A 14,787-nucleotide genomic window follows, 5' to 3' on the forward strand; every position below is an offset into this window, starting at 1 on the left:
AAGCAGTACCTGATGTGAAGTCAATGCGTTCTTCTTTCTTTTACTTTTCTCTCCTTCTGCTGTTAAACAAGATCAGAGAGCATTAAACTGGAATCTTAGTAGAAGAACACATCTACTATTGGTAGAAGGAAATTTTAGTTTATGCCATGCTTAGTTACCCTGGTGAATTCAGCTACTACAAGACACTCTTAAATGTGTGTGCTTAGGGATTAATTGCTTTAATAACGTGTTTTAGGCTGATGTAATGGCTGAGATTTCAAAAGCATTGGAGTGACTGGAAAAGACAATTTGGTGGATTTTTTTAAATTTCAAGTCACATCAGCACCATATAAACCATCAAGAGGATAGTGAGCTTAACCAAATGATGAATCAAATCTCGGTAAGATTTATGATGCCTCGAAGTGTAATAGGTTTACAAAAGCTGCAGAGTTCTGGATAGAAGAAACAACTTGTCATTCAGCTGTTGGCCAGAATGAATGAAAGTTTTACAGGGCTTTGGTTTTAGGCAATACCAGAGACTTCTGAGACAAAACTGCTAAGATGACCACTGAGGGGGCTCATCAGTTATGGCAGTTCCTGTCTTGCAGCAGTGACACAGCAACTTTTCTTCCTATTCCTTTCACTTTTTTTCAGTATATGACCTGATGACGGGAAATGTCAATTTCCTTTATATGGCAGATAAGAAAAACTTAGCAAAACCCTGCATTTTGTTGCTTTCATTTTTTAATCCAAAAATATTTATTGAGTAATTAGGGTGTTGCTTAAGTTGTTGACACAAGCAGTAAAATACAAATTAATATTTTAGTTACTTGTTTTTTGGACACAAGAATGTTTCCCAAATACTTAGTTATACCTAGGTCTGTTATATCGTTTGCTCTTTCTGGTTTTTTTTTGAGGATTACTCAAATGTTTAGCACTGTTGAGACTGCAAAACAGTTACTGTGAAAATCATCCTAGCAATTACTTGTGAGATTTTGATTCAAGACTAAATAAGGCACTTAAAATATTGACTATGACTATGGTTTTAATTACTGAGAACACCATATAGTCTAATTAAGAATAGTTTTCCAACTGCAGATAGTTTTCCACAGGCATATCTAGCTAATCGTCAGAGCTTTACGAGTGAATAAAGTAGAATTATTAACATTATAAGAGGGTGTAATACTGAAGATCCAATATTAAGCTTTGCAAATAATTTCTAGAAAATCTTTAGTTCAAAGAACTTTCTTTCAAAATACTTTCTACCATCAGTTTTGCATTCATAACAATAATTTTATGCAAACCTTGTTTTCCTGCCTTAGGAGTTACTTAACTCCTGAGCCACAAAATTAGGTCATAATCATCTTTAATTACAACATGCATGTAAACTGCCAATTGAAATTTCATGGAGTGAAGTTCTCACTGCACTGATGATAAGACCATCTCTATTTCTTGGAATTCTTCAACTGGCTGCTTCAGTTAATGTGTTGTTTTCAGGTTCCTTAAGATGAAGGTGGAAAGGACAGGAATTCAGATAGGGTTCTATTAGAAACTGTAGTGTGGGTTTTGAAAAGTTTTGGCCAATCAGAAACGTTTCAAAGTCGATAGAGTGTCTTTTTTTTTTCCCCCAAAATTTACTGCTGGCTGTAATATCTTGTGAACATGTTTTTTAATTCAATGGCCTTCCACTCACTACATGAAATACCTGTAACTGGATTCTGAATATGAAATATGCAATGCCATGTTACATGAGAATAGTAGGAAGTACTAATAGACAAAATAGTAAATTTAAAACTTCCGTTAAAAGTGTAAGAAAGTATTTTTTCTGGTATATTTATCTTTGGAAAATGATGTCAAGATGTAAATAGAAAAAAAAGAAAAGGCTTACTGGCAAGAACCACATTATTATTGCACAATTTGAATAATCTACCCAAAGGTCATCAAAACTTAATTCCATGTATATTTAAACAAAGTTAGGGATTACCATTGTTCACATAAATAATTCATGGTCTCACTCTTCTTCCCCTAGAGGAGGTCCTTGTCAGACTTTTGAATACTTTGCCCAGTGTGTCCAAAACTAACCTAACTAACTAGCCAAGCAATTGATGCTTTTCCCCTGGGCTTGAGCTGTTTACATGTGGGTGATGGTGATTTTCTGGTCTTAAAATTTATTTATTAAATCTAAAGATTTAAAAAGCATGGAAAGCTTGTTCCATATTTCAGAAATAATAACTAGAAGTTTTTCTATTTGTTTAATCAAACACTTTTATTTTATAGTTTGTATTGTTTCTATTTTCTCCATTAATGTTACCTTTCTTCAGGTTACTGAGGAACACTTCAGAGACTGATTATCTTTTAGGAAGAGGAGGGGGAAATAGGAAGATGTGATTATGCTAATGAGGGAAATACTAAGGAATTAATACAATGAAACTCTTGCAGTGAATAGAGCTGAAGACTTTTGACACATCATGAGGTCTGTTCATTTTCAAGGTTCAGGGAGATAGCAGAAAAAAGTGATTTTCAATTGAATTAGAATGTATTGTAGTGAAGTTCATAATTTTGGGCTTCTTTCCTAGCTAATATGATTACAGATCTCTCTTTCTGAATATATTGACATCTGGGCTAAAAGAAACTATACTTTTCTAGAATCAAATCTGCAAAGCTACAGCGTAGTCTTCCACATATATTGTTTAATAGCATTATTATAAACTAGATTTTTTTTATAAATCCTACAAATGAAGTAGTAATTACTTTGATTATTCTTTAAGAAATCATTCATCTGAAGGAAATGTTACTATGGCACCACCTATGAGGAATGGGCAATTTTTTTTTAATCTTTACCCATTATTGACATATTTTAGCTTTTGAGTTCTTTAGTTTCCTATTTCTTGGTACTCCGTTTTTCCTTTAAAATGCAGTTTATACTGTTTGAGATAGAATCATAGAATGTGAAGGGGTTGGAATGGACCTTAAGGATCATCCAGTCCCAACCTGGTGTCCCTGCCCTCTGTCATGGGCAGGGACACCTCCCACTAGACCAAGTTGCTCAAGGCTTTATCTGAACTGGCTTTGAACACTCGCAGGGTTGGGGCATCCACAACTTTCTTGGGCGACCTGTTTCAGTGTTTCTCCACCCTCACATTAAAAAATTTCCTCCTAATATGTAACCTAAATTTCCCCTCTCTCAATGTACCCATTATTCCTTTTCCTGTCATTACAGGCTGTTCTGGGAATGGTATTCCCCAGTTCAGTGCCCCCACTGAGGCTCTCCCCATCCACACACCACTCTCCTGCTCCCATTTCCTCCCCCATCTCTCCACTGCACCAGAATGAAGTTGAGAATTTGAGGCACTAAAGGTGAAGATCGTGGGTTGCGATAAGAACAATTTACTGTAAACAGCAATGAGATAAGAAAATGAACAGTAACATCAGCAATGTTAATAACAAAAGTGTACAAAAGAGAGAGTGATTCACATCCAAAGATGCTCTCTGTGGAGCCTGCTACAATAAATTAGTGCCAGATGGCTTCTCCCCACCAAGTTTTGGACTGGAAGGAACACCCTCCTCCAAGAGTCTTTTTCCCCCACCCCTGGCAGTGATGTGAGGTCCTATCACATTTGAGTCCTGACTGTGCCTCTCCCCGCTATTGCATAGAATTTAATCCTGCCCTGGCTGCAATCAGAACACAGAAAAAGAGTCCCTCTCCAGCTTCTCTGTAGGGCTTCTTGAGACACTGAAAGGTTATGAGGTCTCCACACATTCTCCACACAACCTTCTCTTCTCCAGGCTGAACAGCCCAAACTTTCTCAGCCTGTCTTCATAGGGATGGTGCTTCAGTCCTCTAATCAACTTTGTGACCCTCCTCTGGATTTGCTCCACCAGTTCCATGTCTAGAACTGGGCACAGCACTCCAGGTGGAATCTCATAAGAGCAGGGTAGAGAGGCCAGATCACCTCCTATGACCTGCTGACCACACTCCTTTGGATACAGTCCAGGATTTTTTTGGCCTTCTGGGCTCTGAGCACACATGGCTGACACATGTTGAGTTTGTCATCAGCCATCACCCCCAAATCCTTCTCCACAGGGCTGCCCTCAATCACTTCTCTGCCCAGCCTGTAGGTGTGTCTGGGATTGCCCCAACCCAGATATAGGGCTTTGTACTTTGCTTTGTTGAACTTCATGAGGTTTGCATTGACCCAGCTCTCAAGCTTCTTGAGGTGCCTCTGGATGGCATCCCTTCCCTCCAGTGTGTCAGCTGCACGTGCAAGTTGAATTACTCTCTCTTAAACGTGTGTGGTGCTACTTTGATTGTAAGCTGGTAGCTGTGTCTTCTGTCTCAAGAAATATTTACACATTGAAAGAGAAGGTATCTGGTTTATAAGCAGATTAATACCTGTTGGGGGAAAAAAGAGAAGGGGCAACTTAATGCATAGAGATTTATGTAGGTGACCAGTCTGTTTAAGGATAGGAAGAATCAGGCTGAGCCACTGAGTTGGTCAAGTGGAACCCAAAATGCTGTTTAGTGGCACGTACTATGTCAGGAGCAAGCTGACTTCTCCCTTCCCCATTTTTCTCCTCTCTTTCTGAAGAGAATTGAACTTTTTAATGCAAATGTTAATGCAAAGCTGTGATCCCATATAAATTCCCAGAGGCCAAATCGTTAAGACTGAAAACAGGTGTTATAAACCATATTGCTTCAATCTGAAGTATCTTGTCTCCACTCTTCCTCCTCCCCCTTTTGTTATCCCTCAAAAGCTCGTGTAGTGGATTTGATTTCTGAGATGCAGTATTTGCTGGTGTTAAGCCATGACCGCAGTTTACACCCAACAGATTTTTCCTTTTATGCAAAAGAGAGAAATTCATGCCAATGTCTGTCTTGTATACTGAGCCATGGTTCTTCTAGGTTCTCACATCTAAGCTAATACTCTTAGATATAAGGGCCAGAATATGGTCAGTCTGATTTACACAGGCTTGTTCTTTAAAAACACTAAGGGGGGAGGAGGGGGGAAACAATTGTAAGTTAATTGCATTTTTAATAGGAAGGTCATGGCAAAAGAAATATATGTAATTCTGCTAGCAAAGGTCTTTGCCAGTTGTTCATTTAATGGGAAAATGTGTGGATGGATGCAGAATAGCAGGGAAGAAAATGATGAGTGAGGTGTGGTGTCACATTTCTCCTGAACTTGACTTGTTAGAACAGTTTTGACAGCAGGCATTGGCATAGTTTTGGGTAGTTAAATACGTGGCTGTGAATCTTTTATCCTCGGACTGCATAATAGAAAACGAGATACAGAGTTAGTACTGAGTGTAGTGTCCTAAAGACGAGCATGAAAAGGCACAGAGACATGTTCATTCTTGCCATCTGTGATCCAATGAGTTTTTAATTAGATGAAGTTCTGTAGAAACAGCTTCTATGGGAGAGTTCCTCTGTAGGCTTTAGAGCAAACTCATTTACTGTCATGGCTTGAATCATCCGAATAGGTTTCCTGCATCACTCTCTTCTGTCCATCTACCTCCTAGTCTGCCAGAGAATCTCTGCAGACCAGTCTTAGGGACAACTCTTGTACAGCCTAGAGGAGAGCACCATCAAAAATGTAGATTTGGGATGGGACTATGTCCTTAGTATTTCCTTTAGATGCCCTCTGCTTCAGATTCTTTTAGAAAGTGTGTTCTGAAATACCTGGTTGCTCCCACAAATTTCAGAGAAAGTTACTGCTGTGGATTCTATAGCAGGGATCAGGAACTTTATATGCTTTTGAGTATTTTGCCTTTATTTATATTGCTTTGGTTGCTTCTTATGAGGCAGCAAAAGAGAATGTTAAGTATGAAATGAAAGAGCTGTAAAGCAAGCAAGCCCTTTAGAAAAGGAAAATATGTACTTTATTACAATTTTTCACTTCTATGATCATAAAGCAAAAAAAAGTTTGGAAAAGCCAAGATTCTACAGTTGACATGAACTAATGTTCTCTTCTGGTGGGCTAGATCTCACAAACAGGGGGAGAATTAGAACATGGCAACAAAATTGAACACCATTAGTGGCACTGTACAAATAAGCTCATTTTTTGTACTTTGTTCAGCATTTGTTCTTGTGAACAGAAAAATATTCAGAAGTGTCTGAAACGTGAAGGTGTTTTTCTTTAAAGCAAACACTGCCCTAATAATGCTATATTAATATTTAAGCTCTGTAATCTGTAGGAGTGTCTGGCTCACACCATGCCTGTTCCAGCCCCAGCTTTACTTCATCCTAGTACAGAGGCAGTGATGATAGTGCAGAGCTGTTTGGAGCTTCCTGGGAGATTTGCCCATGCATAACAAATGATTGAGAGGTTTAGAAATGGACAAAGCTGAGATCAACAGCCTCCTCAACTCCTCCATATTCCAGCCTTCCCTGGCTTGCTCCTGACATTGACATGCCCTTAGTGAGTTCCCAATGTGTTACCACACCTTCTTTGCCAAAGATCTGCATGTTTTCCCAGCCTCCACTTCTTCCTCCTGATGCTTCATCCCCTTGTTTCACCAGCTCCTGCACTGCCTCCTTGCATCTGCCACTGATCCCCTTGTTTCTTCAGTACTGCTACTTCTTACATCACTAGGATGGGAAAAGAAGGTCAAGGAGTAGGCTGAGAGGGACACAAAGGTGTGTGGGACAGACAAAAGGATGTAGTGGCAGCAATATCTGATTCATAAAGATCTGGACTCTAGTTCCTCCTTTGTTACATGCTTGAAAGTTTGTAGGAATGAAACAAAAAGGTCATAAACAGTACTATGGAGTGTTGGGAGTCTGTCTCCACAGACCTAGGAATTCTCATGAGTTGCCATGTGAGATGAACAGCTATCTGAATGTCTCCAATTGTGTGCTCTTCTTTCCTTGGTACTCATACTAAAAAGCTGTGCTTTAATATATGAAAGGCTATGTGATGAGTTCTTTTTAAAGCAGATCATAAGAATTTTCAGTTAAGCAGCTTAGTTAAGTGAATAGTTTAAACTTCTAACTGTAAAAAAAAGGATAATTTTCTGTGTTTAGGTGTGTGAAAGTATTAAAAATCATATTGTATTTTTTATAAGAGGTCAGTCTTCTGTAGCAGCACTTCAGGGAATTCTACAGTTCTTTGGAATGGTTCATACTTTATTATAGTAATTGTACAGTGGGAAGATTCTGTAATATTCACTCAGAAATGTGGGTAAAATGGTTCAACATCATTCACACAGGATTTTCTGAAAAATATCTTGTTTTCACTGTGAGAAGAATGAATTAATGATTGTATGTATGGCAAGGAACCACAAGGTTATAAATGCTGAAGGAAGTATTAATTACTTGGAGTCATTCCCTTTACAACACTCCCTTGTATTTTTCATATCAGTGGTATTATATTTCCTTCTTTTGTGTTTACTTTTACCATTGACTTAGTCTCAAGTTTATTACTGTATTAACAGGGATTTTGTGTGTGAAATAGATGATTTTTCTTCCTAGCCCTGCTAGTGCTACATCATTGTATTCTAATAAGCTGACTTTTATCTAAACTAATCCAGCAATCTGTGTTTTTACAGCAGACTAATTCTAATGACTAATGTTTGAACATGGGTGTTGTGTGCAGTGTAAATGTATGAATTCAGTAAGTCAATGGGAGCTTGATCCTGTTTATTCTAAGTCAGCAGAAAAATAATATTAAACTAATAAAATAATCTGTCCCTGAAGACTCAGGAAGGGCATTCACATTTCCTTATGGGAATTCTTCCATTACGTTTGAGACCTGTTAGAATTAGGTTTATTTGCAGAGGGAGCAAGTTTTACAGAGACCCTCTTTGGAAGGGAGAGAATCACTTTGGAAGGGAGAGAATCTGCTTTTCCAGATTTGGGGAATCTTTTTAGCCCTGAACTACAGAGTAACCTGGAGTGATTTGAACTGCTTTTGAATGAAACTTGCAGGATTAAAAAATACATGTTTTTCTTGTGAAAACAATGCAATAAGATGGCTTTATAGCATTCTGCTTTTTTACTTGAAGAAGCACAAATAACAATTCTTTTAAAACAATGTGTGTTTTAAGCTGGCTTCAAGCAGATTACTAACTTCTTGTTTCTACATATACCTGAAAACTGTCTTTTATTGCAAGTAGCCTTTTTTTTTTTATATAGCAGGGCACTGTTTCCTTGTTTGTAACCACATAGGAGTTAACATTTTATGGCTGATAGACATTCTTTTTCAAACGAGGTATATTCTCTCCTTATTCAGGAAGCTGGTGGGTTTTCTATGCACATGTGTTGGCCCCGTTGTCTGTTGTCTTTTTACCTTCCTGCTTTTATTGTCTCTTTTACAGATGTCACCAGTCACCAGTAAGTCAGGGGACCTGCAAGTTACCTCCAAGCATGACACAGATAGAGACTCACCTGCAACACAGTAAGCAAGAAATGCTTAAAACCATTTGCAGTCTTCTTCCTACAACTGTTGTTTGAAAGCTGTGAGAAATGTTGGAAGGGTTGATTTTTTTTTTCAAGCAAAACAAAAAGTTAGCTTTAGGGTGATCAGTGGGAGAGTGCTTCACACCCAAAATGTGAAGGAAATAACAGTTCATGTGCATGTGCACATCCCCAGAAGAGCAAGGACTATAATGTACATGGCAATCAAAGTCAGGGTTACGTGGTTGCTCACTAGCATCCCTTAGCTATGTATTAGGATTTATTGCTGCAGACTGAAAGCTATTTTTACACCTTCTAAAAGTTAATTAATGTAAATTCCAAAAGGTTTTCACCTTCTAAAAAGAATGCCAGCAGCACCTTTGATGATGACACTTGTGTTTCTTAAAAATCGTAGCTCTCTGTTGCGTGAAAGCTGTAAGCACATTAGATCTCAGCATTTTGAACAGGAGCTTCCACAATATCTTTAGCTTTTGCAATCATTTTTGCTTCAAAAATTGATATCTGAAAATACTTCCTGTGTTTGCCATTGTATCTGTCACCTAAGCAAGGTTATTTCACTGATCATTTTCCAGACCAGTTCCTTCCTCATATAAATAATCTACATTATGCTGTAAATGCAGATACATGCCTCATTTGAACCTGCCTTTTCAGGTATCTATCTGCATTTATAGCATAATGTAGATTATGTAGATTATTAGTAGATACAAAATCTGAATTTGTATCTCCAGCTGTATCTTGATTTGAAAATAAATTGTGAGTGGAAAGCTTAACTCTCAAGCATGATGAGGAGTGAACTGTGCAACTACACATTGGCAGAATTCAGTGTTGAATTTTGGACACAACTATTCTAGTAGTATATTCATTAAGGAAGGAAATGCCTTAAAAGCACAGTTACTGTGACAGTTGACACAGTCTGTTAGAAGTCAGTATCAAAAATTTGGGATAACTCAACTCCATTGGTAGGACTTCAGGAAACAGTAATTTTGAGTGACCTTTCCAGAGCATCCTCTGAAAAATGTGGCACCACGAATTTAAAATGTGGAATCACAAATGATTTAAGAAGATTCCAGAATTCTGAGTCATACCAAATACAAATTTTCATTTTAATTGAAACTCATGCTATCCTGAGAAGATGTCACACTGAAGGAATGGAGCCCAAAAATTATCTCAGTTATATTTCAAAAAGGTGAGAGAAGACACCTACGTGCTTGAATCACTGGAACGTGCTCCCTCATTCTGAACCCTAGGGAGCAGGAGCATCATGGAGATTCTAGTCTGAAATCATGCATGCTCCATGACATAGCACTTCACAGCAGTGACCACATGGACCAGTTTTTTTTCAGAAAAGACTACAAGCTATTGCCTTATTTTGAAACTAGAAAAGAATCCTCTGACACTGCTGATGCCTCTAGTGTGAAAAACTGTCAATATTTCTGCTTATAGGTACTTACACAGCACACATCAGATAATGAAACAGCTCAGAAACAGGGCTGCCTATTTTTCATGAAAACTCTCGCTTTACTTTTACCAAAAACATAACCTGTCAGGACTCTAGTTTTCTTGGTCGCTGCAGTCAATGTGTCTTGAAATATCCTTAAAAATTTACATACATGCAAATGTTGCCATCTTAACTGGAAAGGGTTTATATTTCAGCATCTAACAGCAATATCAACATCACTTGAGATCCAGTCCAATCTGTACTTAAATATTTGGTCCACCTAAAACATGCTGTTGTTTACCTGTTTTCTGTGAAAATACACTTAATATTCATGTCTCATCGATGTATATGATATGAAATTTATTTACTGCATAATTCCTAAGATTCAAGTGGTTGTCAAGTACATACACACTTTCCATATGGAGGAGTGAAACTTTAGTACCTGCACAACTTGCTAAGCTAAATGAATGTTTCCTTATTAGAATAGTATTGTTCACTGCAGCCACAATACCTGCTGTAAAAGACCATGAATGACAAGTCCTTATGAAATGTCTGATTTTTGAGAATTTCTGGGTGTAAAATAAGGTTTTGCAATAGTAAAACAAATTTTGTACAAGATGGTAGTAGACCTTTATCTTAGCCAAGCAGTTCATGTGTCTTCTGCAGACTCTAGAAGAAATAGAGAAATTATGCTAAGTGATTTTAATCTAAGTTTTGATACATCATCACATCTGATGTTCAGATAATAAAAAGATGAAAACTGCTTCTCAAAATTAGAGTAGCTTTATATTGGAAATAGCATAGTAACCTTCGAATAGTAATGATTAGCTGCTGCTTGTCAGCACAGCCAGTATGTCCTTAGGTGTGTTCCCATAGTATGGTTTCCTTGAGCTGCACTAGGGAGAGCTCTGCATTAATTTACACAAGACCAGCTGAACACTGGGTTTGGTTACATTGGCACTTACAACACCGAATAATTATGACTCTGTAGCCCAGTTTCCTCATGCAGCAGTACTCCTCAAATTGTTCTAGGAATCCTAACACAGAGGTTCTTAGACTCTCAAACCTTTTCCTTAGGATCTAGTTCCAGTACTAGAGCTGCAGCAATCCACATATTCATGAGTATACAGTTTAGCTTTAAAAAAAGTTCCAACTACAGGCAGATATTCATCAGTTCATTAGCAAGGCTGATGTGTAAACATTTTCATCTGTAAAACCTGATTACATTAGGACAGTCTCATCAACAGTGCAGCGCTTGTAACACCATTTTTGTGGAAAAGACACATAATACATTCTTCAGTCTTGATTCATCCCTTTGCTTATGTGTTTCAGCAGCATTAAACAGTTCAGGTCATAAACCAAGACCTGTTGTGCTGGGCACAATACAAATTTTGAGCAAAGACAGTACCTTCCTTTGAAAGATTAGAGTCAAAGTATTGTTATGTATTTATAGTCAAAGTTACAACTTCTGCCAAGAGTGGGAATTCATGGTGAAAGTGGTGTAACATCTGCATACTCCCTGCCATCATGTGCAAGACCAGTTAGAGGCATCAGCTGGAACACAGGAGCTTGACTGATCCTTTTGGCACTGTATGAAGGCTGATAAGCAGAAATAAATAGACATTACAGCGATTTCTGACGCTGTCCTTGTTCAGGTATATTACAATGGAAAAACTAATCTTAGGCACTTTGACTGCATGTCTTACTCTTGTTGCATAAATAAACCAGGAATCTCTCCCTGATTTTAAGTATTTTGGTGTCTGAGCTTAGGAAAGTGGAAAAAAAAACAAGTGCAATTGCTTTTGTGAGAGAAAGAGACTAGTAATTTGTATTTTTTAATTACATCTATCGTCTGTTGATCAAGATGAGCTGATTTTTAAGATCATGAGCAGTTCTTTTCAAAGCAATACTATGATAAAAAGTAGACTAGTGGAGGGGTGTCATATTTTGTCTTCATGGTTTTTCTGTCTTTGTTCTGCTGTGGAACAGTAGTTTTTGTAGTTGTTTCAGCATTGTGCTCAAGAGGACAGGCAGACAATTGCTCTAACACATCAGCTGTAGGTGGAAAACGCTCTAAATTTGGGCTAACTTTGTGTTTCTTTTACTCTTTTTATATCCACCTTCCTCTAGAGGTACAAAGAAAAAGAAGAAAAGGATACAAAGGAATGAGGGAGAAAATCAGCACAACTTAATGAGCGTCGATACTCCTCTGTCATCAGTTACAACTAATGGTGTTGAAAACGAACCTGCATCCTGTGGGGTGGAATTGAAGAAGAAGAAGAAAAAGGCAGTGAGAGGCTCAAACTTGAGCACAAGTGGAAGGACAAATATTGCCTTTGAGCTCGAGCACCATGACGCAGAGGCGTAATTTATTTCTGAATACTGGGGCGATGTTCATTACATGCGTTGAAGGCTGCAATTATGATCTCTCTTCCAGGATTAACAACAAACAAATAAATTAAAATACTTAAATATGCAAAATGGTACCAGTTGTGACTTACCAATAGTGCAAACCTGTTTTGGATGACTTTTGCCCTGGCTTCCTTGAAATCAACAGAACTTGAAGGTTCAGCTCCTCGCTGGCCTGGAAAAGAACTGAAACTGTCAAATACAATGTTTCCTAATTTGATATCTGATTAAACTGTCACTTAGGCATTTGTGTAGGCTGTAGATCAATCCATGGAAAGCAAAGAATCAAGTGAAAAAGTGTGATCTAGAGCAAAATATGCCCAACCACTACATAAGTTATTAAAGTAGCATTTTAAAGTGTGCTGTAAGTTAAATGAGTGTTCAGAATTGTAAAATACCAAAAGAGTGCTGACATTAAGGTTTACCTGAAAACACAAGCTTTCAAAAAATATTTTCCTCACATCCAGTACATGTTTGGACTGCATTTTGCAGCTCTGAAGTGAGTTATGGAGTAACTACCTATGCAACTACACTGTCTTCAGTAGGACTACTTGTTTTTACCAAAATTAATTAGTGTTGCAAATTCCAGGCAGTTGTATTTTTCAAATGAAGTGTGCTGCACATAGTAAAGATTGATTGCAGTTTTGTCAGAGTTCCTGGCTGCTTTGGCAGCAGTCATGCCAAATATACTTTCTTTTGTCTGAATGAAATATTTCATATCCTACTATGCTGTTTGTTTTACTTGTAGTCCTTATTCACTTGTAAGCATCGTTACTCTATTTTTTACTTGAGTATTATTTTGTGAACTTTTACTAATGACTTCACTGATTATCTACGATGTTAAATAATTTATGTTTTATATTAAACAAAACACTTCCCATCAGTTAGTGTTGGTATTTTTTTCTGGCTGATGATGTCCAGTTTATTTTTACTCTGCTAGGAAATTCTTTCTCCTCCCCCTCTGAAGCAATAAATAACATAAAATTAGAAAGCCCTTATTTAGTAGACAGGGCACTTGATTCCATTAAAAAAAGAAGTGAAAATAACAATGCTGGGCACTGATGTGTGAAATGCACCCAGATGCAGAGGACTAGTTGCTGTATATTGTAATATCTTCCTTGCACATGTTTTGAAGCCAGAAAAATCTGTAAACTTTTTTTCTTTTGAGTAAAGCACAGCAGCAAATCCTCTCTTTTCGCCCCACTGGTAGCTGCTATTTGCCAGCAGTCCTAACTTTGCTCTGCCTGGAGTGTGTGCATGGAGCCTTGCCCTAAATGGGGCTTGCATGTGTGTACTGGAAACTTTGTAATGTCTCTTTCCCCAGTCAGAGGTGGTGTAAAATTGCCTCAGTCCTGGAGCTGCCTGATTCTGTCCAGGCTCCCCACCTCTTATGTCCCTGCAGTGCATTCCAGCTCATCATCCTGTGTGTCATGTGGCATTTAGAGATTTTATAACGGGGAAAAATCTCGACATCTTACATTTCTTAAAATGTCCTGGGTCACATTTAAAACAAGGGCAGAGCGTGACATCAGGCTCCACATCAGGGAGAGCTGAGCAGCAGCCAAGATCTGGGAGCTCATTGGAAAGCATTGTAAAATGTTAATTTGCCATTGTCGACACTGAAGACAGAAATAACACTTCAGATAAACACCACGGAGAGATGGTAGTTCTAATCAAAGGCACAGCACCTCCTTTCATGCTTGCGAACTAGGGCTCCAATTATGTTCACTGCTCTGAAGCTGAATAGAGCTGCTTTGCCACACTTTCCAAATTGAGAGGAGAGGCAGCAGTAGTGTCTTCCAAGGCACAGTTCCAAATAACAATTAAGCAGAAGGAATCAGATAAGAGCCAAACATGAAAATGCAGGAGTTGAAAATAAACTTTTCATAATGTTTTCTTGTAATTGCAATAGCTTTTGGTTTGCTTCTATAATTTTTTTTTTCTTCCCTACCACATGGTTGGTTAGAGACTTCTTTTCCTTTATACACAGCGTCACTGTGGTGCTACTTTTCTGCATTCATTTCACAGAAAAGGAACAAAAATATCTGAAATTTAAAAAGGTTTATGATCCTTCAGTATTAAAATTAGAGCCTTCACCCTAAAATCTATAACAAATTATGAGCATGGCACAGTGGCAAAGACAGTTTTTACCTTTTGTTCAAAAATATGGTTGATGCATTCATTTTTAGAAGAACTGCTTTTTGGTATTAGTAGTTCTTATTCTTCAAACATTTCTGTTGGGATTTTAAATGTACAAAAAAAGGATAAAACTTTTAAATGCTTTAATGGTTTAAAAGGAAGTTTTTAATTAAAAAACTATATAATGCTTCTTGTTTCTGTGTTAATGCAATCTACATATTTTCTAAAATCACTTTACAGTGAATATCATGTATATTTGCTGAATATTGTTTAAGTACTTAGAGGACCTAAATTTCAGCGGAAGAAAAGAATTCCAAAAGGATTCAGATTGCCTACTGAAAATTTTCCTTTTTTTTTAAATGAAGCATTATGGTGTCCTGCAAAATTGCTCCCTGAGCCATGATGT

General features: G+C 37.7%; 1 protein-coding gene across 1 annotated transcript in view; it reads left to right on the forward strand.

The window, feature by feature from the left end:
• AHI1 (Abelson helper integration site 1) overlaps positions 1 to 14,492 on the forward strand; it is an 85,666-nt gene extending 71,174 nt beyond the window's left edge. Inside the window, exons 24-25 of the mRNA XM_030236175.2 lie at positions 8,296 to 8,375; positions 11,964 to 14,492. Coding sequence (XP_030092035.2) covers positions 8,296 to 8,375; positions 11,964 to 12,201 — 318 coding nt within the window. The 3' untranslated portion in view covers positions 12,202 to 14,492. The remainder of the gene's footprint in view (positions 1 to 8,295; positions 8,376 to 11,963) is intronic.
• The last annotated feature ends 295 nt before the right edge of the window (positions 14,493 to 14,787 follow it).

The sequence above is a fragment of the Serinus canaria genome, chromosome 3, assembly GCF_022539315.1.
Source record: "Serinus canaria isolate serCan28SL12 chromosome 3, serCan2020, whole genome shotgun sequence".
Lineage (NCBI taxonomy): Eukaryota > Metazoa > Chordata > Aves > Passeriformes > Fringillidae > Serinus > Serinus canaria.